At 42.2% G+C, this 22288-nt stretch overlaps 2 protein-coding genes across 3 annotated transcripts; both read right to left on the bottom strand.

Moving 5' to 3' along the window:
- Positions 1 to 2046: 2046 nt before the first annotated feature.
- On the bottom strand, positions 2047 to 15529 carry LOC125709900 (cystathionine beta-synthase-like protein). Of its 2 annotated transcripts, none has more exons than XM_048978889.1 (15): positions 15396 to 15529; positions 12938 to 13189; positions 12628 to 12734; positions 10865 to 10999; positions 9523 to 9602; positions 8857 to 9061; positions 8500 to 8591; positions 8109 to 8234; positions 7763 to 7847; positions 7416 to 7521; positions 7066 to 7143; positions 6724 to 6858; positions 3662 to 3770; positions 3061 to 3145; positions 2047 to 2684 (listed from the first exon to the last, which is right to left on the bottom strand). In XM_048978889.1, the coding sequence occupies exons 1-15, from the start codon at positions 15404 to 15406 to the stop codon at positions 2554 to 2556; spliced, it is 1737 nt and encodes a 578-aa protein (XP_048834846.1). In that variant the 5' UTR covers positions 15407 to 15529; the 3' UTR covers positions 2047 to 2553. The 2 variants fall into 2 exon arrangements, with proteins under 2 accessions (XP_048834846.1, XP_048834847.1); XM_048978890.1 differs by having other exon boundaries at positions 12938 to 13054; positions 15396 to 15505.
- Positions 15530 to 16756: 1227 nt separating this feature from the next.
- On the bottom strand, positions 16757 to 21278 carry LOC125709901 (splicing factor U2AF 35 kDa subunit-like). The gene is made up of 5 exons (XM_048978891.1): positions 20414 to 21278; positions 18065 to 18114; positions 17705 to 17803; positions 17440 to 17573; positions 16757 to 16886 (listed from the first exon to the last, which is right to left on the bottom strand). Exons 1-5 carry the CDS (start codon positions 20625 to 20627, stop codon positions 16757 to 16759), a joined length of 627 nt encoding a protein of 208 aa, XP_048834848.1. The 5' UTR covers positions 20628 to 21278.
- Between the last annotated feature and the right edge of the window lie 1010 nt (positions 21279 to 22288).

The raw sequence follows: 22288 nt of genomic DNA, 5'->3' as shown, positions 1-22288 counted from the left end.
CTGTCAGAATGTTAGCCACTTGTCAGTCAAAACAGGATTCTATTCTAGAAATTAAACAGCAATTTTAAAAAGTACAATGTGAAAATGGGCAAAACTGCTGTGACAGTTTCCTCTGTTGATTCATGGTCTTTACGCCCATGTGTGCTGAGGCTTAGGAGGTCATAAATAATGTGGCGTCACAGAGACAGTTACTGCTATGGGGAGAGAGACTCTGCCCTACATTTGGGGCCTTCCTGAAGCTCCAGGCCGTGGCCTCCTGCATGTGAATGCTTCCCTTTGTTCCACCTGCTCTTTACAGGAGTGTGATATGCATGTCACATACACTATCGATTGGTTACTGAATCCAACTAGCCAGCAACCACAGACCTATACACACACACGGAATGTGGCCATTCAGCGCAGTCCATCCAACTGTGTTTAATGTATAATATGTTGCCCCTCAACACACACACACACATAGGAGCAGATACTCATAACAAATGTGTGTTTCCTCTCATGTGAATGCACAGCAATGGAGAAAAGGTTCTGTTATACACATGAATTTATCGGGTTTGGGAAATAAAAGAGAGTTTTACAATTCTCCTCACATCATATATACAGAGCTCCTCTGACTTGCCCCACTGAGGACCTGGCGCCTTGCATGCTGGTCTGATGGCAGCTGTATTGATGTAATCCCCAAGGGTGTTTGCCAAGCTCTGCAAAGAGGCTTATGGAAAAACCCAACAGCGTGGCCTTTTTTCCAGTCCAGAGACCCCAGCGGCATTGCAAACAGGCCCAGCCAAAGTACAGAAAGCACCAGGGGGATTGGTGCTAATCGGGGGCAAATGTAACAGGGGATAAGCCCAGACTAAACTTCTGCACAGTCATTGGGTTTGGGGGCACAAACGCATGGCCGCGATTTTATTGATGGGCTGCCGTCCACTGTCTCTTCCCGGGAGCTCATTTTAAACCACGCATGAAGTCACAAAGACGCAAAGCTCTGCTCATTTTAAAACATATGATGCAAAGCTCAAGTCAGTGGCCACAAAACATTAGAGTCCAGGTCTCAGGGGTGGCAGGCTGTGTCAAACCGCCAAAACTGTGCCTATTATATTCTCTAATTGCCATTGCAGCTGTCATTAGGTCTTTGCAATGTATTCAGCAAAACCATTAGGGCCAAGAGCAGACAAAATCGACATGAACAGAAACTTTGTTAAGGTAACAGAACACTGATCACATCACTGCTTATAACACAGCAGGCCCATGCTGTCTTTCTGCCAGCAAGACCTATTTATCATGCTATTAAATCATTTTTAATATTTAAATATGTACATATTGTTCATTAATTGTAGACCATGCATCTTCTAAGCACGTACCATAGTCAGAGTCACTGCGGGCCTGTACTCCATGACTAGTAGTTAGTACTCGCGCATTAAATTTAGATACAACAATTAGACTGACTGCATGTCTTTCGACTACAAGAGGAAACCAGAACAGCCAGTGAAACCCAAGAGAACAGGTGAACTCCACATACACCGAGGGAGTCAGACCCATAACTGCAGAGGTGCGAGAGAGCAAGGCTACCCATTAAACTGTGGGGTATTAAACAGGCATATTTAAAACATGAGTATGCACTAAATCTTGTGTTTTTTTTTTGCAGTGTGTGGCTCTGTGGGTTAGAAATCTGAATGTTTCAATCTACTTGCTGCTGGTACATTCTATTCTATTCGAGTTTAAGAAGAAATAATGTGGTTGTAGCACCACCTTTTGGAGAAACATTGGAAAAACAGGCGATAATCTTCCAGCAGACTCCTGTTTCACATGGTTCCCAAGACTGTCCCTGTTTCCACTGCCGTCATGTTCAAGCCAAGTCAAGAGACCTGCAACTGGGTGAGTTGTCAGGGACCCAAGTATAACACTGAAATATTCTTTCTTGTGGCTACAGCTTCTAAATTTTCTTAATTAAAACAAGAACTTAAAAATGTAATATGTGTGTATATATGTCAAACCTGAGAGGGCTACAGAGCTCTGCTGCTAGGGGAATTAAGTGAAAGTAACTACGGGGTAAACGCAAGAATTTTTATTCAATGTATAGAGCATTGCAATGAGGCACAGGCAGAGTCATGGCTGGCAGAAAAAAAAGTAAATCACAGGCCTTCTTGAAAGGGGGGGGGGGGTGGATTGACATTAATAAAAAAAATCCACCGCTGTATTTTGACCATTAACAATTACAGTACAACTGCTTTTAAGATTTCAAAAAACCATTATGAACAAACACCCAACACAGTCAAGTAGTGAAAAAGGCACTTCACCCTCCCATAATTTACACCCATGGTTGGGTGTAACACAAATCCATATTGACATGGATTTATACAGGGGAGGGTCTCAAATCTCTGGCCTAAGTCGTCCATCCAGTTATAAATCAATCACTTGTATCAAAAATATATCCATAAAACACAAGGCATTTCCTGGCAAATTAATACTATTAATGTAATAGTGGCTAGATTGAAATCATGGACAGTCCTGAGGGAGTAACCAGACCGCAGTGCCCCAGCTCCGCTTCTGGCCTAAGTGCTACGAATCGTCAGTGCACTCGGACTGAGACCTCTCCCTCTTCTCCCGTGCGGTGACAAAGTTGAGCAGGTCGATGGCGGTCACAACTCCAAATACCATCTGTTTAAGGCTTGAGGAACCGTCTGCCATGTCTGCTGGGTGAGAGGGCAGGGACAGAAGGAAGAAAGACAGACGTGTAAGAGAAAACACCATGATGTCCTCCTTCCATTTCTACTTATTTACTGCTAGTTGCCTACTGTTCCCACCGTGCCAAATGGCAATGAAATAAAATTGTCCAGCAAGCAACGGGACAGCTGTCAAAGTACATTTTCATAGTTATCAAATCCATGAAATCAATGGTTCCAAACAGCACTCCTGCAAATATATGAAGGTCAAACTGTTTCATTTAACCATTTTACCTGAAGACATATTACTGATTTATAATACAGAGGTTAGTGGTAGGTCTAGCGGTTGGTCTAATAGAGTTCCTCAATTTTACCCCCATCAGACCTGAGAGAAACGACTCACATTGGATCTGCTCATGGACCACCAAAGCAAAGTGATCTGTCTCCAGAATCCGACATAGTTTCCCCAGGTTGTCGGTGAGATTAATCTACAGAAGGAAGGCAAACGAGTATGATGACCTGCTGCAAATAAAACCAAATATACACTCCCCCAGCCTCTCAACACCTGCTAAACAGTCACAGCGACGTCAGCTTATCAGTCAATAAGGAAACAGACTTGGACAAAAATTCCACCAAAACGCCAAACCATTAAGAAACTGCTTTTTATAAAGCCTTGAAAATAAACTGAACTGCTCTCAAACATGACCATGTGCATGATGCTTGAAATAAGTCTTGCAAAAGTGTTTTGTATATGTATACCAAGTTTTCCCAGCATCTGTTTACTAGGTTAGTAAATAATTAATGGTAGTATGGGCTTGTGAGTTCACACAGGTACAACTATGTACATACATGCCTATTAGGGCTTAGATTTCCAGGCCATGAACACCACTGTTTAAACCTGCCTTCCGTTTCAAATTGTTCAACGCTTGAATTTTTTTTTCTTGTCTATACTGCCCTCTGCTGCTGGAAGATACTGGGCCTGAGACAAGACCCCTTATACTCACTTGTTTGAACTGCTTGTAGAGGACCTTGCTGACAGGGTCTGAAGGTTTCACCTTCCCGGCCAGCACAGAGGAGAGCATGTTCCCGAGGGTCACCATGCCTAGGATCAGACTAGGGGAAGAGTCGAAGGAGGATTTAGCATGTTTTACATTTCATTTATTTAGCAAATGCTTTTATCCAAAGCAACATACATTTTTTGAGAAAGCAGGGTGAGATTCCGGGAGCAATTGGGGGTTAAGGGCTTCGGTCAAGGGCCCAGTGGTGAAATCACTCTGCAGACACCTTATAATCACAGGCACAGTGTCCTAACCTGCTGAGGCACACAACACCCCTAAAGTAGCTGTTTTAGCTCTTTCAGTGCTGTTTAATATGACCGCTCGAGGAAATACTCAGATGCCCTTGCAACCTGACAATTGCGGCTTGTCCTTGGCAGAGTACTTAATGACACGTAACAGGCCAGTGCACGAAGACAATGCAGGTTTAGTGGATATGGTGGGTAAGATGGCGCCGGTGGGTTTGGCTTGCGGTCTGTCACTGCAAACACTATCTTTGTGTTCCATATGTTGATTTTTACTGTTAATGTCAATTCTCTACTGGTGTATGATCACCAAACACTGCTAGAGCTTCGCCACTCTGCTGAAGATCTGGTCAAGCTATATCATGCTGGATGAAAAACTTTGCCCCTGCTTCTTTTGGGAATCCCAGCTCACCTTCTACGCTCCCCGGCCCTAATTCCCCGACGTAAGCGCACCTGTTGCCGGTGTAAATGCAGCAGTCGCCTGGTGAGGTTAAGGGCTTGTTTGGGGTGCTTTTCTACAACCTCTTATAAGAAGCATGGCGTGGTGCCTCGTCTCTTTATTTCCCGGTGCTCGCTGGACACTGTTGATGCCTGATTGGTACCTGTCATCGGCTTGGATGAGTTCCCGCCACACCACCCCTGCTCTCTCCATCGCCGCGGTAAACCTGCGGGACATGCGATCCCTGTGTCGGGCTCCCAGGACGGCTAACAACGCCGATCTGCCGGTTCCCGCAAGGTTTGGTCTGATAAATGCTAGATCACTAGCAAACAAAACTTTTATCACAAAGGATTTTTTCACATCCCAAGGTGCTATTTTAACTCCCCATGGATGTCGGGCCGAAGAAGAGGAATAGTGACTATCTTTAAGAGTCATTATAAATGTAAGCAATTGTCGCTCTCATCCTCATTCACCAGCTTTGAACTGAGCGTGTTTGGCTGTGTCACTCTCACACAGCGTTGTTTGCAGTGGTCTATTAGCCTCCCAAATACAATAAGGACTTTGTGCATGACTTTTCTGATTTTCTGCCTGAAATTATGCCTAAATATGATCGCGTTCGTATTGTTGGAGATTGATTTTCCATGTGTGTTGCCCTGATAAGCCAATTGCTAAGGACTTTCTAAACCTCACTGACTCTTAATCTTGTGCAGTTTGTGTCTGGTCCCACACAACAAGACGGACACATGCTTGATCTTGTTTTATCACGTGGTTCGCCTGTTCTTAACGTAGAGATCTGTGACTAACTAACTGCAGGTATCATTTCAGAATTTAATGGACAGTTGGCACCATTATTAGGCAATGGTGACGGATGCCAAAAAAAAACACATATCTCATATTATTGTGTCAAACTATCATTATTCTCACGTTCTGTTTAAGACTGTTGACTCGGTTCTCAATGCCCCACAGACTGACTATCTTGAGCCCTCACCTGCAGCTTGTGAAAACTTCCTCCATTTTATTGATAAGGTCACTTCCACAATGGCTCAAATCTCACCTTCTTCTTATGATCCCTCTGTACCTGTCCCATGCTCTGCTGTTTTTGATCAAGTTGAACCTGTGACTTTATCCTCCTTACAGGAGAAAACCCTCAGGTTCTCCAGATGATGCAGTCCCTCCTCGACTATTTAAAGAGGTTTTCCCCACCATTGGGCCATCTGTTCTTTCACTTATTAATAGCAGTTTGTCCTCAGGTGTATTTTAAACATGCAGTAGTCCAGCCTTTGATCAAAAAACCTGCTCTAGACCCCACGGTTCTCAATAACTACAGGCCCATCTCCAAACTACCCTTTCTTTCTAAAATCCTTGAATTGGTTTTCCAATATGGTTTTAAAACCTTACACAGCACTGAGTCAGCTCTTTTAAAAGTTTTTAACAATATAATTTTAGCTACCGACTGGTCACTGTTATTCTTGTGCTTTTAGATCTAACTGCTGCCTTTGGCACAGTGGATTATGATGTTTTACTCTCTCGTTTGGAACAGTGGGTGGGTGTAAAGGACGTAGCACTGAATTGGTTCAGATCCCATTTGGCAGACCGAACTCTCTGTGTTGGTCTTGGGGACTATAGATCCTCCTTTGCTCCTCTCTCCTGTGGGGTTCCACAGGGCTCAGTTTTAGGCCCACTTCTCCCTTTATTTGCTTCCGCTGGGTTCCATAGTTAGGAAGCATGGCATCTCTTTCCACTGTTACGCGGATGATACTCAGATCTATGTACCTCTTAAAAAGAAGGATGCATGCTCTGTTAGATTACTGCTTGAGCGTCTAGAGAATATAAAGGCCTGGATGGCTATAAATTTTTTTAAATTCAATGACAGTAAGGCAAAAGTGTTGGTTTTTTGGTAGCTCCACTCTGATCCCCACTGTAAATTTAGGTTCCTTGGAACAATATCGTAAACCCTACAAACCTAGGGGTTACAGTAGACACCGACCTTAAGTTTGACACTCAGATAAGGGCAGTTGTCAAGTCAAGCTTTTACAATTGAGGCAGTATGGTTCCTAAGACTCAGCATAAGCTTAGAGGGGATCAAGCTTTTGCAATTGCAGCTCCTAAAATGTGGAATATTTCGTTTGTATTTTTAAGTGTGTGAATGTTTTAATGTCTTTTACTTATTATGCAACTATTCTCTTTTATTAATTGCTCTGTGCAGCACTTTGGTCCATAAGGTTTACAAATAAATAAAGCTGGAAAGAAGTCAAATAACCAGATCTGTCCAGGGTGACCAACTGAGAGACAGCCATCCTCTCCATGTCTATGCTTGCCAGACTCACCCACAATCATCAACCACAGGTGCCTGGTCAAAGGCATTCTCCTTCAGTATCTTGATTGTCTTCTGGCAGGTAACGGAGGGCAATACAGTCAAGGGGGCAGACAGGTTCAGGTTCTGCAGCTTCAGATTCCACCACCTATGAGGATGACATATTAGAACCGGCAGGTTTTGAGTTCTGCTCCATGTATTCAGAAGTGGAGAGGTCACTTCACGTGAAGCATCACAAAAAATGGACTATGGAAGCTCAGTACCACACACCCATGGTTTATAGGAAAAGATCAGAGTGCTGCATCTAAGAATTTCATCCTTCCATCATGTCTGGAATATTGAGGCAGGACCTTACCAGGGCTTGGACACCATGATGTTTTCCTCCCTCAGAAAGCCCTTCTGGAACATCCATTTGTCACTAAGGAATTTGGACCTGGAAAAGACAGGAAGCTCCAGACTCAGCATTCCAGCAATAGAAGACGTCACTGGACATCCTGAAGAGGCCTCTACTGTGCATATACACAAGGGAAAACAGTGAATAAGCCTGAAAGCTTAAAACATTAAGGCTCATAATACACTGCAAAGCTGGATGCAGTGTTGGGCTGAATCATAATGACAGTGTGGTAGTGGCTTCTGATACGTGAGGCAGTTGTAAACAAACACGGTGCCTATCACTAGGTCTTCCCATAATCCACTGCTCCTTACATGTAATTGCGGATGGAGTCGGGCAGGATGACCACACAGCGCTGTCCCTCCTTCAGCTCCTTCGCAGCCTTTACTGCTGCTACCATGGCAGATCCAGAGCTGCCACCTGTTGGGACGTAGACAGACATGAGAAAACCTCAATACAAGAACCATGGTCCTGAAAATAAAAACCCCTATTAGAACAGAAACCTTGAAGGCCAAAACTTATACCCTTGAACTCCGAAATGATTAATTCATTATCCTACTGTTCCACCACAACACAGCTGCCAATTAGCCGTCATCCTTCCAGGCCGAAATTCAGCTGAGGTTCCTCAGTACAATGATGAGCAGCAGACTGGAGAACATACCACACAAGAGGCCCTCCTCTTTGACGAGCATGCGAGACATGGCAAAGGACTCCTCATCACTGGATTTGATCCAGCCATCCACCACCTGACAGAGTTACATTGTTCATCTCAAAGTGAGAATCAGATCGTTATCTTCTGCTCATGTTATCAACACATGCAAATGTATGTCACTGCAGTTCTTCACTGGGATCAATAAAATATATCTTATCTTAAGCTAAATGCACAAGAACACCATGCACCGTGTCTTGATTGCTGGTTCCATAATAATTTCCATTGAAGTATTTTAACATTTTCGGCAAGGAAAGGTTTGTTCAGGATATTTTGACAGCCCTGTAAAAGAACTTACAGATCTGTCCAGAACAGTAGGAATGAAGTCATAGCCAATACCCTCCACTTCATACTGGGTCTTATCAGTCTTGTTCAGTTCCTCTGGTTCTGCCAGAATTGAACCCTCAGGGTCGACTCCAATAATCTGGAAAATATTCCCAAACAGCAAAATGTGTTAAAGTACCACATGCCTGGAAGATCAGTGCGCAACCCTACCTGTTACAGTATTTTTAACCCTGATCCAAACAATACTTAATTACTACCATACCAAAGGTGACTTTTTGCACCTTGATCAGAGATTAATATAGGCACTATTTAATATTTGATAATCTACGTATCTTCCATCTAAGGGAGATTGAAACAGACCAATAAAACGTGACTGAAACAGATTACATGGCAGCCGCCCCAACCTTGACATTTGGGCACTTCTCTTTGAGCTTGCGGGCAACGCCAGTGATGGTACCTCCAGTGCCAGCTCCAGTCACCACCATGTCCACCTTGCCTGCAGAAGTACAATACAGCGTGTGCACAGTAAGTTTCACCAGTCAGGACTTAAGTTAGCATAGGCAGGCTGTCAAATACAAGGTGGTACAATTATGTTTTGTGCCAAAAAAACGGTACCCAAATTTTTCCAGTGTCAAGTCAGATTTATCTAAATTCACCTGCCCAGTGGTAGAGCTCAAAACTATGTAAACCACAGAAAGACTGACAAGGTTAACATGGCAAGACCAGACGTCTCTGAGAAGAAGGAACAGGATGAGAACCACCGTCACACTGCTCCAGGATCTCCTCAGCTGTCGTGCTGTAGTGAGCCAGGGGGTTGCTGGGATTACGGTACTGGTCCAGTATGTGAGCATTGGGGATCTCGTTCTTCAGCCTCCAGGCAACACCCACGTGGGACTCAGGGGAGTCAAAACGAGCACTGGTGGGTGTCCGCACAATCTCTGCGCCCAGGGCTCGCAGAACATCCACCTAAAAATGTTGACATTAATCTTACTTCAGGATAGAGCGTACATCATAAGCGATCCTAGGATTTGACCCTTAGAGTGACCCAGCTCACTGAAAAAATACGGGACCCCCAACCCCCATGATTAAATTTGATGTATGGAGGGGGATCCCCACTCCATAATTTGCCAAATTGGGGGTAGCACATGCAAACAAAAATCCGGGAAAAATCGCTACATGATTTAAGAAAGAAGTATTTTTCAGGGGGGGCTGAGACAAAAAATTGGGGGGGGGGGGGGGGGGTAAGCCTAAAATTGCCTATGATGTACGCATCACAGAGCGCCATCAAACAGCGCATACAACAGCAGTGTGCCATAAAATTTATTGCAATCATCTTAAAGAGATTAGCTTGTCCCTACTGACACAAGCACAAAGCCTTGGTAATGTCCACTGGGGTGGCCAACTGATTATGCACAGGATTCCCACACCTTCTCCAGGCTCATTTTCTCAGGCATGACGATGATGCAGCGGTAGCCTTTGACAGCAGCTGCGAGGGCCAAGCCAATACCTAGAGCGAAGAGGAGGGCGACCATCCATAAAACACAAAAGAAAAGCAGCTTCGTATACCAGCTCCTCCAGTATTAAAGTTGCTTCCCTGAAAAATAAAATGACCTGAACTTTCAATCACTACACTACAAAGCTGTTAATTCCTATGCAAAACCCTGACTTTACTCTACCCAACATATTGTGGCGCCAGCAGGATGGCTCCACATGGCAGAGCCCAGAAATGTCTGTAAATAGCCCTTGTTTGTCGTGTTCCCGGTTGTTCTGTGTGCCCTTGCCTGTGTCTTGCATGAACCCTGTCCAATCCTCATGTGTCCCGAGTTATTATGCAAACTACCCACCATCTGTGTGCCTTACCATCTGCCATCCGACCACTTTAGTTATTCCCGTTATGTGGGTTCGATGGTTGTTAATGCATGTGTTGATACTTTTAATGGCTTAATAAATGAGTGCATTCTTCCATTAAAAAAAAACCCTCCTCGGCTTTTGTCATCGCTGCAATGCCTCAGTGGGCCAGACATTACAATATTGTAGCACTAGTGGAGTCTCCATATCCCAGCATGCCCCGCGTGCAATTCTAAATAGACCCATGTTGTATTGCTGTTGTTGTAGCTATGGTTATAATTGTATTTCCCTATTACCTCGCATGTGTGTGTTCGTGGCTTGAATGAACCCAGTACGATCCTCGCATGTCTTTAATGTTTTATAAATGACCCACCACTTGTGAGCTTTACCGTCTTGTGTCTGACTTCCCTGTGTTTCCCCATTGGGTTTGGGTTCGGTGCTCGTTGGGTGCCTGTTACAGTCCTGATAATGACTATGATAAAGAGCATGTTCTCTCCCGGCATGCCATGGTTTCCCTGGTGCTACATTATGTATGCAGGTATTAAGCATTTATTGACATTTCATTTATTAGATGCTTTAACGCAAAGCAAAGCACAATTGAAAAGGCAGGGTCCGCCAGTCTCCTGAATAATAGGAAGTAAAGGGCCCTTTTCAGGTGCTCAACAATAAAATCATTCTGCCGACCCTAGGATTTGAACCAACAACCTTCTGACCACAGTTACACCATCCAAACCCATCACCATCGCCAAGGTATGGAGACGGCATGATCATCAGTCCCGCAAGAGTTACAATGCTGCCTTTGAATAAATACATCCAGTTCTGTACCCATGCTAAAGCAACTCCCTTTTCTATATTGAGCGAGGTCATCCCTATCATTTCAGATAATTCTGCCATCTGTTGAGGATTGCTCTCCTGCCATACCAGTGTTCCCAGATGTGGGCTCGATGATGGTGTCTCCCGGTTTGAGGATCCCTTCCCTCTCAGCATCCTCCACCATGCGCAGACTGATCCTGTCCTTCACGCTGCCGCCCGCATTGAAGAATTCGCACTTTGCCACTATGGAGGCAGCCACACAAACACATTCACGGGTTACACAGGAACCACAGCAGCGCGGGCAAAGAAAAACATTCTCGCACCCTGAAGTCATTGCGCTTAGCTTTCTGCTGCACATGATTTGATATTTTCATAAAGTTACTATGTGCTGATTTGTCTATGACAATCACTATCTTATTATTGCGGTTCTGTAGTAATTTTTGAAGTACATGGTTGGATATTATCATGTTCCACGTTATTGGGAATGCATCAATACATCGCAATGTGTGATAGTACTAATAATGAATTTGTAGAATATACCTGATTTTCTTCAAATAATCCATGTATATTGATTCAAATCACTGGTATCTCTGTGCATTTCGACCAATCAGATGGTGGTGATGCGGCCAGCTTGATTTGGTCACACTATCTGGCCCGGATAATTTACAATGGAAATACGGCTCAGGATTGGCTTGGTTCTTGATGGCAGTGGAACAGCACAAATAATGATCAAGCATTCCCTTTTCAACACCTAAGATAAGCGGTAGCTTATTACACAATCAGCAAATTATATATAAATTATTCTTAGACTCAAGTGTAAACCAGTTCAAGAGCATCTCTAACCCACATTCCAGTGACTCAATTGCTTCACAGAAACAAGCCCTGACTTGACAGTGAAGTTGTAAAACACTAATTGCTCAGCAATGGGAGGGTCTCTTAAAAACCCAGCATGTCTGGCATGTTAAGGCAAATATAGACAAGCGAAAGGATGACATTCTGTGTTCTGCTTGGGCAGGAAGACATACAACAATCCCACACCTTAAATTTCAGGTTAATCCCCACCATTAACCTTCACTTGTTACCAATCACAAATTTCCCAAACAACTGGGAACATAACAATTGAGTCACATTACGTCTGGGAACTTCTTCCAAAACATGTGACCTAAATCTAATCCATAACAGGATCATAAGACTTCTTGTTGCTTCAACATTAATTTATTAGTTACTTATGTACTTCGACCTTCTGCTACACATTATTTCTCTGACTTGGTGCAGAAGCTTCATTGATATCATATTGTAAAGATGATCAATAATCAGCATTTAGAGCCAAAAAACATTTTAAATACAAAGTGACATAGACGTTTGCTATGCATACTATTCCTTTTAAGCAAGTGTAGAATAAAGAAGAAGAGTTTCTCAACCTGGTTCTCAAGTTCCCCAAGACAGTCCAGATTTTTACTCCCTCCCAGCTCTGGGTAGGAGCAAAAACATGGATTGTCAGTGGGCGGCAAAGAACCGGATTGAGAAAAACTGGACTAAGGGACAGTGTCAGGGCTTTTGTTTTTGCAGAGTCAGCAAAAATGGCTTCATATTTTATATATTTTCATTTTTTTGTGTGCTCAGTTAAAACTATTTCAAATAGATAAATAATTTGCCTTTTGCGCCTATAAGTCAGTTTTTAGAAATATGCTGCTGCTCGCTTCTCAAAAAAACATCCTATTGTGAATATATGAGCTATTCTCCTGAGTTTATGACATCAGTATTCCCAGGAACATAGGTTAAGACTAAAGAATGACTCAAAAATTACGAATCTTACATTATAGTCAAATTCAATTTTTCTGCTAGACCCATGAGAGAGAGAAATCACTTACAAAGTTCACACTTGAGTCCAAAAGCCTTGGAGATCTTGTTGATACGGACCAGGGGGGTGTCCCCAATCTTCCACAGGATATTGGGCAGGATGGTGGGAGTTTTTACCCTGAAAGTGGGGCGGGGGACACACACACACACAGTTACGTGAATTTGTATGCAGACAGAAGCACAGATGAAAGAAATCTACTCGCTGCATTCAGTGCATTTTATTTACTCGGTATCTTTACAAACAGTGAAACAATTGAACAGTGATGTGACATTTGCTAGGAAACTGGAGGGAAAAAAAGAAAGAAGAATACTGATGCAAACCTATCAGGAAGGAAATGAGGGGACTCAGAGGCTAAGCTGCCCAGTCTCCAGGTGCACTTGCTGGGAAGGTCAGGGCGGATCCACTTCCTTTCCATTGCGTTATCCTCTCTGTTGGTGCTGACAGATGATGACCACATAGTATTTTCATCTTCATTAACCTGGATCTGACTGGCGCTACTCTTAACCGCAAGGGGACAGTTGGGGGCAAGGCTGCCACTTTCTTTGTGGGAGGGAACAGAAGACATTGCTGTCCTGTGAAGTAATCATGAGAACAAAGGTGATATCAGAAATGCACATAACTAAAGAATGCAGTGTGCAGCCTTCGGATATCGAAGTAGAGGTACTATGCCCAGGAAAAACGGGGCAGCGTGTGGCTCAGTGGGCTAAGCCTGTGTGCCTGTAATCAGAAGGTCACAGGTTCAAATCCAGCCTCAGCCTGTGGGTCCTTGAGCAAGGCCCTTAACCCCCAGCTCCCTGGGTGCCGCTACAGGTGGTAGCCCTTCGCAGACAACTTCCTCTATGAAAAAAGAGCAAGTTGTGGGAGGCGTAAAGACAATAAAAAGTATCAATTATTATTATTATTATTATTATTATTATTAAAAAAATAATGTGCTTAGTTACTGCAAACCTGTTAATAATCTAATATGGATCAAACAATTACATGAACTCTCTAAACCAAATATTTAACTTTATTTCTTCACAAATCAAGCATCTAGACAACTGCGTAATATAGGCAAGTACTAAAATCACACTGGTACATTGTAAAAAAAAATAAAATAAATTAAGTCAATCAGGTTTCATATCTATAGCCCACAAGATCTGTTTTCTGTAATCCAACTAACTGAATTACTATTACCGAGTCTTATTTGAGGGGAAAATGCAATAACGAGTGTGTTACTGACTGCCGTTAAACAGTATCTACCATTTCCCTTTCACACCGTTTGTTTTTACATTAATACTTCTGGCCACCAGGAAATAAATAAAAAAGAACACCCAGGACCACAGCAATGACCATAGGTCACTTATTACGCGGACACCAGAAGATAAGGAAAAGGTATCGGCCCACAGAGGGAGCACCTAACACATACCAGCCTGTTAGTTACCGTTTTGGGATTATCTAAATTAATTTGCTGCTCTTATGTAACGAAAACAATATTCCTTATCTGTGCAGACACCGTATAAATCGTAATAAATCTTGTTGCAATCTCTTCTGGTAGCAAGTTGTCAAAGTTAACAATTCACCTGTTGGCCATAGGAACAGCAGAACGGCTTGGCAATCGTCTCACTTACTTCGTAGTTTTGATCTACACCTACTCTTGGCTACGTCCCACCGTACCAAACGCACAGATTCACTCAGCTTGTCAGTAGATTTGGCAGCGGCCAAACACGGTCTGTTGGCTGTATCTTTTCCACTGTTTGTAAATTTAAAACAGGTTCAGATCGAGGTCTCTAAGATACTAATGAGAAACGATGGAGACGCCAGCCACCACATTTTGTCACGATGAATGATGAACGTCAGGTCGAATGAGCTATTTTTATTAACGTGATAAAAAATAAATCTCGTTTATTCAGCATGCCGTATTTAGAAATTACGCAACGAGTATGAAACACAAGTAACTGGGGTAAAAAAAATGTATTTCTCTTTATATGATTACATGTACTGAGTCATATTTCATTTAATAATCTTATATTTCACGTAATATATGTATATAAAATATTGATATCAAGATGTTTTAGATCTGAAGAGAGTTGTAGTGCATGTATAAATATATCATGGTGTAGGAGAACGTCATGTACAAGAACCGTATGATTTAATAAAATAAAAACATAAAATATAAACATTGGCAAATTTTTATTTAAAATCATGAAACGAACGCTTTACTATTGCTAGTAGCAATCTCACACTTGCTGGTTGTATGACATTAAAATGTATTTAATGGAAGGTGTAATGAATCACTATTTGCGTGTGTTGCATGGGAGTAATGAATCGTCGTATTTGCAACTGTTACGGAACACAAGGTAAAGTTATATTCAAATTCACTATTATACTTTCGTCTAAATTAAGAATAAAGAATTTTTCGAGTGAAAGACAAAAACTGAGATATTTTAATACGTGCAGCTATTTAATATACTAAGTTCGGCGTTTAAACTTGGTGCGGCCCATTCCAAGGAACGTGTATTTACTTTTATTAAGCGACCACGTGGCTCATTCATATGCTTTGTAGCAGGAGGCGGCAACTTAACTGAAGGGGTAAAAAACTACCCGTTTCCTTAATTGATAAACATTACTGATATTAATATTTATGTCGGCTTTTGCGATGTTTAAGAGTACAATGATTTGTACTCTGGGATAATTATTTAAAGGTACAGTATTGTTATGGACTACAATACCTGAAACACACCGAGCATCTAAAATACCGATATCGACGAATCATGATTTATATGATTCTCCCCTTACCTGCGATTCATACGGAATTGTAGCAAATCGGCTTCAAAGCCTGCGTTAAGTTCTCGTCTGATACAAAATAAGGAGACAGCCTCCGCTCTCGGATATTAAAAAGAGGAAAGATTAACCATCGGACGCTAGTAATGTGCGAGGAGGATTTGATTGGTTCATGTGTGGGCGTGTTTGCGGTCATTATCCAATCAGAGTTCGCTGTACTTTTGGGTATTTTTTTTTTACTTAACTCTAATGTTTTAATATCGGTTTGTGTTATTTGATTATGCTATCTAGAAACTTACACGCTTCGCCGACTCTCCCAGTGTATGAAAGCCTGTATGTCTTTAAGCAACCCAAACTCGGGTCATATAAACTTTTCATCCCATTGTGAGTCATCTTCTGCACATGAGGCATGTACCAACCATATATTAAAAAACCCTTTCCCCAAAAGCATTGGATTGGTTTTAAAACAAGGTACCAAATTACCAAGTTTTCTTTACCAAATCTACACAATGACACGACTGTTTTTCCTAGTGATAACATAGAATATTGTTTGAATTTCTGTAAATTATGCACAATTTCCAATTCTGCGTAAAACCAAAAGCCTCAGCTATGTCTTCTGTAAAGTCTATTGCATAACATGTATCACAGAAGGAGCAAACTGAACTCCAAATTCGCGAGAACGGTAGGACGATATCAAACCAGCTCAAAATAGTCCAAGTCCGCCTGTAAAATATTTCTCCCTCCTGCTGATGAGGAGTTAAGAAATTAAGGTCTTGGGCATAATTTATATGAACTAATTTACAAAAGTCTGGATTTTGATGAGGGAAAAAATAAGTTGGAAATCAGTAATATATATTTTTACCCATATGTCAATCAATGCATATTATGTTTAAACATTTTAAGTGGATTTTGAACAATGGGAGGTGATGACAGACATACACAAAAGCACCTAATATGGAAGTGGAAGGCGGAAGAATCAGACTGCAGAAAGAACACAGTGCCCTCTGACCTAACCCTGTACATGCAGCCATGCTGTCAAGCTGTGGCCGTCCATGTAGGTGGCAGCAAGCTTGGGGGGTGGGGGGTGGGTCGCAGCAAGAGGGCAGCCACCTTGTGATACCCAGGGAGCTGAGGGTTATGGGCCTTGGTCACAGGCCCATGGACATGTGACCATCCTGCTGAAGCCGGCCTCAAACTGGCGACCTTCTGATAACAGCCACAGAGGCTTAGCCCACTGAGCCACGCACTGCCTCCCTTAACCGTTATGCCAAAAAGAATTAGCGATCACAATAATTATTTACCACTGTGACTGTTAGACGAGACGGTAATGTTTTTGTAAAGAACTGGAAGGCGTGTAGTAATACCAGTATAGAGTGTCACATTGCGGCACTCAGATCGCTGGCAGTCGTCTGCCTTTTACGACGGCGGCCATAAAGCTCCTTCCGGAGCTCTCGGGAGAAGGGCTTCCGATGCATGAAGTTGCAGAAACCGCCTCGTGTGCATCCACTGAAATGGAAAGAGAGCCACGATCCAAGACATCGGTATCTGGACAACAGAGTTAATATTTTATCAGAGTGATGCATAACACAAGATGTAGTCAGCCATTTATATCTCTAAAGATAATTTCTCTATTAAAAAAAAAAGACATCTAATTGCTGTATGAAATACAAGTTAATGACCTCATCCAAAACAAGGTTCAAATATCGGATTGTTACTTAGGTCATATTTTTCCCATATGTAACTTTATTCATTCATTCTATTCTATGGAAAGCAGGAAATGTATTCTATACCAAACTTAAAAACAGTATTTCCCAACCTGGTCCTCGGGGACCCCCTGACAGTACAGGTTTTTGCTCCCGGGAGTTGGGATGGAGCAAAAACCTGGACCGTCTGGACGTCCCCAAGAACCAGACTGGAAAACACTGCTTTATAATTATATATACATTATATATATAATAATAAAAAAACACTATTCCATTACCACCAATCCGCCTATGTGGCCATCTTATCTGAAGGAATTAAAAACGTAAAAAGGTAGAGGGAGGAATAGGAGACCGACCCCATCTCATACTGGCAACAGCAGGCTTCCCTGAAGTCTGTGACGGGGGAGAGCTCAGCATGGATAGGTTGCCCATTAAACCAGCGGTTGTTCAGGTCTATGACTGCTTTCTCTGAGTCCTCTTCACGACAGAACTGCATATCACAACATTTTTGGTGATTTTTGGATAACTGTTTTTGACGTCCCACTTCACAAAAAAAATCCTCATTTTCATGGAGCATCTTTATCCACGTGCATTAAGTTTTAAGGCCTTTCTAACACTTGCCTTCACATACACGTTGCCAACTAAATGATCCCCCAGGTTATCGCATACGTTCATCTCCTCCACTTCACCATACTTCTCCTCCATCTCTGTAAAGACTTCCTAAGGATAAGGATAGGATTTCATTGCGCAAGCCATTCCCACAGCCAGCAAGCAATTGTCAAAGACGTGACATCCACACCCTCATGAGAGGTTTGACATTGAGCAATGGATTTCAGGGGTATCGTTTTAATAATTCAGGAGCTTGCATATTCAGTTACGCATTTATTGACTGAGGATCACACAGCAGATCTGATGCTCTAGCATCTTACACCTCTACAGAGAAAAAAAAAAATAAAAAATCGCATTCCAAGCAGGGCTTACCTCAAAGAATTCATCGTAATGTTCCTGCATTTCCACATCGGTGACTGCACCTAGAGCAGAAGTGCAACAATCGAAGCATTAAGGGCCTCCAAGTAAAAACAATAAGGCACCGTAGCAGGATTTGTGCAATTTCATTTTGGTAAAATCTAAGAAAGACTAGATCCTCACAATTAAAACCTATATAAACTGCAGGAACCTTTTGCAAAAAGAGGACGTGTACAAAGACTTACTATGGCATAGCTGTATGACGGTACGTTTTTCTATGCTAAAGGATGCACATTTAAAATATATATATTAAATATTTTTTTTAAATGATATGCAATTTGAAGATAGGTTAACTAATATACACGTGTGTGTGTGTGTGTGTGTGTGTGTGTGTGTGTGTGTGTGTGTGTGTGTGTGTACACGTGTGCCTGGAAAATAATGTTAATATACCCTATATTTGCAGCACCAACATGCTTATCTTTATTCAGATCTTCAGAAGAATCCTGCATATGCCTTATAATATGCAAGTGCAAATTTTCCACTTCATTCTCCCCTCTTCAACTGTCATTTTATGAAATGCACAGGAATTATGTGGAGTCATGAAACTCCATATATATATATATATATATATATATATATATATATATATATATATATATATATATATATATAAAAATAAAAAATCCATGTTGCTTGGCTGTAAAGTCCCATGACAAAGACACAGGCAGAAACAGGGAGTGTACAAAGATGCAGGTAAAAGAGAGAAAAGTTAATGCTGCAAAACCAATATTTGCTTATAGTTCCATTTTTGAACTCCTAATTTTATGTGAGCATTCTGTTTATACAAATCTGCCTGTCAATCTCTCCAACTGCATATCCAGTACAGGTTTGTGGTGAACCTGGATACTAGCCCCGGCAGAAAAGGCCACAAGGCAGGGGTATACCCTGGGTGGGATTAAAATATGTAATGCACATATAGTACAGATTACAAATATACATGCAAATTTTATTCTAAAGGAATACACCAAACTTCCTCCATATAAACAACTATTTTCAAAACCCTTCACTAAAAATTCAAGAACACAGAAAAGAAACTTGAAATCAGTAGCCTTATTCAAGTCCCGTAATTTAGAAACAGAACCTTGGATAAACACACAACTTAAAACATTCCTAACTTTGACAAAAGATTTGCTCCCAATAAACACAAAGAGTAAATCCTTTAAACCTGGATATGAATGGAAGTTGTAGCATCAGAGATAGTTGGTTTACTTGAGCATATAGATGTATTAAGACCAGATACATTATCAGAAATCTCCCAGGGTCACCTCCACTGGGTTGAAGGTGATTTATATGACACATCTGATTTCCTGGCATTTTAACTTTTCTCCACTTCCACAATGCTCTGTATCGCACCATAACTAAAATCTTGAGATATCTTTTCTATGAAAAAAAGCAACCCATTACATGTGGGGTGAGATGCAAGCACAGCATTTTTTAAGAAGAACTGGTCAGTGAAAAGCTTCCATCTTAATGCTCATGCCACATAATGGAAAAAAAAAACATTTTCAGTTATTCAAAATTAGTGTTAAGGATCAATGCCAGGTGATGTTGAAGCTAGGGCTCATTGCAGATGTATGAACCAAATGTATGAAGAGAACACAATTACTGCAGTGCCTGCCTACAGTACTATTTGGGCATAGTGCAAAAACTGAATCCCACACAGCAAGGCCAATTCATGCCAATTAATGAGCCACACTCAGCTCAAAGTTAATGTTGCGGGGCGAAACAAAGTGGAGATAATGAGCTAGAACTTGTAATGACACAATCTGTTTTAACCAGCTGAAAATTAGACTCTCTGCCACAAATGAACATTATGCCTACAAAAAAAAATACAAGCTACAATCACTATAAGAAGGATTTTTCATGATGAATAACGTTTTCTGAAAGAAAAAACAATCCCCTAAGGATTAGTGCAATACTACACATCATATGTGAGGAGACCGCAAATAACCTAAAACTTTGCAACTAATACACCAAAATTGCATTATAGTATTATGCAATAACACTGCAATACAGCAAATGTGAAATAGCCGCAGATATGAGACAAAACGACGTGAGAGTGGCAACCCTTGGACCAACTGGTGGTTTTATGAGTGTTGGGCGGGGGGGGGGGGGGGGGGGTGACTGGTAAGAGCAGAAGATGCAGCATAAAATACCCAAAATAGACTACAGTCTTTATATACTCTTGTCTCACACTGCATTTGTTAATAATACTAATTATTTTTTTCGATCAAATATAAAGTAAATATGAATAACTGGTGGGGGTGGCATGGTGGTGCAGTGGTTAGCACTGTTGCCTCATACCTCTGGGACCTGGGTTCGAGTCTCCGCCTGGGTCACATGTGTGTGGAGTTTGCATGTTCTCCCCGTGTCGTCGTGGGGTTTCCTCTCGGTACTCCGGTTTCCCCCCACAGTCCAAAAACATGCCGAGGCTAATTGGAGTTGCTACATTGCCCGTAGGAGTGCATGTGTGAGTGAATGGTGTGTGAGTGTGCCCTGCGATGGGCTGGCCCCCCATCCTGGGTTGTTCCCTGCCTCGTGCTCGTTGCTTCCAGGACAGGCTCCGGACCCCCCAGCGACCCAGTAGGATAAGCGGTTTGGAAAATGGATGGATGGATGGATGAATAACTGATATACTGCATAGTGCTTAATTAGAAGGGTAAGGAGTTTGTGCTGACAACGCGTTGCTTCAGCCACCACAAAACGAACCACCTCAGGGGTGATAACCCGAGTGCAGCTGTGCAGCGTGTGATACCTCAGCACCACACCATGCCGAATGGACCAGTGTGAGATTTTCCCGGTAGCTAGAGTGCCAATCCTGCCACCAACCCCCAAATTCTCCCTGTAAGTTGAAGGACCTGCTTGCAGGCCTGGATGTAGATTAACGTCATATGAAATAAGAGGCTGAATTTTGAAATTCAAATCACTATGGATCAGCTGCCTTATTAATACCCTATCAGGTATAGCTATTCTGTGAAGGTTCATCAGCACGTATGCATAATAGCTGCTCTGTTGTATTCTGCAACAGACAAGTCCATTAGTAGCATAATGACTCATTAAGCTTATAAAGAAAAACATTACTTCATTCCACCTGCAGGTGGCTGAGTTCCAATGGAAGCACATAGGTGCAAGCAACTTAGTAGGCTAAGGTGCACACCAATATTTCATCGGGGGGAGGGGGGGGTAGTGCATGACCCTTACCTGGCTAAATGTCGGCTTATTATGCAACCTGGAACAGCGGTCGCCATGGCGACAAGCCCCGATTTTAAAATAGAAAGAACAATTAACTCTGTTGGAAGATAAAAACATTATTATTTAAGTTATTGTCAAGCTGCAAGAAAATGATGAAGACAAAATTATTTAATTGAAACTAATGTAAAAGGCCAGGCTTCAAATTAAATGGCTAGTTGATAGTATAGTTTTGATTCATCTGATCCTGAAGCAGATGGATGGATTTCCTAAAGAGCACAAATACTGTGTTCTCGTTTTTCTTTAGAAAAATAGGGATTAAAAAGTAGAACAACTAGGTCTAGAATTATAAGCCCTTAACTTCTTAAAAGGCGCATTCGGCCAGGTGTCTCGGTGCCCTTTAAGACATACAGTAGTGAGGCATTCGACCTGACCAGATTGACTCGGTGCTAGAAGGTGTGTTGCATAGCAAAGGAGATTTATTGCTTGTTGACACTTTAAAGTCCGGATTTCTTTTAATTTAATGCGTCCATTACCAAAATGTCTTACGATCAAAGGGTTTAAGTAAGGTGGCCGGAGCGCGGTCCCTCTCTAAATTTGTCTGCGGCTAGCGTCAAGCTGTGGGGCAGCGAGTCGCTCTACCCGGAGCACCGGCGCGGCGCCGCATGGTTTGACTCAAAACGGATCACCTCCCGCGCTGCTATATTTAACCAACTCACCGCTCCGACGCGCACTGACTGTATTTTAACTCACTTGTCTTTCTCTGTGCCGAAAATGGACGCCAAGTACTCCGCCATCTTCAGCTTAGCCTACTAGTGCGGCAAACTAGGGCACTGCGTCATTTGGATGCGCTTCCCGCACGATGGGCTTCCAGTCCGTTTTGTAGCGTGGTGCAAATGACATATAAATGTGCTTTGAGGGCTTTTATTTCGTACTTTTCTGGATATATAATTAGAGTTCTAATGCAAGAGCAAGGATTAGAATTTCGAC

The sequence above is a fragment of the Brienomyrus brachyistius genome, chromosome 16 (genome assembly GCF_023856365.1).
Source record: "Brienomyrus brachyistius isolate T26 chromosome 16, BBRACH_0.4, whole genome shotgun sequence".
Lineage (NCBI taxonomy): Eukaryota > Metazoa > Chordata > Actinopteri > Osteoglossiformes > Mormyridae > Brienomyrus > Brienomyrus brachyistius.
This window is presented reverse-complemented; position numbering and strand designations above follow the sequence as displayed.

What these genes read in the sequence shown, in the direction of transcription:
- LOC125709900 (XM_048978889.1), bottom strand. An exon ending in AGAGGAGGGCCTCTTGTGTG is followed by an intron (nt 7,522 to 7,762) that starts GTATGTTCTCCA and finishes ACGTCCCAACAG; the next exon opens with GTGGCAGCTCTGGATCTGCC. An exon ending in ATCATGGTGTCCAAGCCCTG is followed by an intron (nt 6,859 to 7,065) that starts GTAAGGTCCTGC and finishes TCATCCTCATAG; the next exon opens with GTGGTGGAATCTGAAGCTGC.
- LOC125709901 (XM_048978891.1), bottom strand. Translation starts at nt 20,627, where the DNA reads ATGGGGGGCCAGCCCATCGCAGGGCACACTCACACACCATTCACTCAC. An exon ending in TTGGCAACGTGTATGTGAAG is followed by an intron (nt 17,574 to 17,704) that starts GCAAGTGTTAGA and finishes TGTGATATGCAG; the next exon opens with TTCTGTCGTGAAGAGGACTC. An exon ending in TGTTGCCAGTATGAGATGGG is followed by an intron (nt 16,887 to 17,439) that starts GTCGGTCTCCTA and finishes TTTCCATTTCAG; the next exon opens with TGGATGCACACGAGGCGGTT.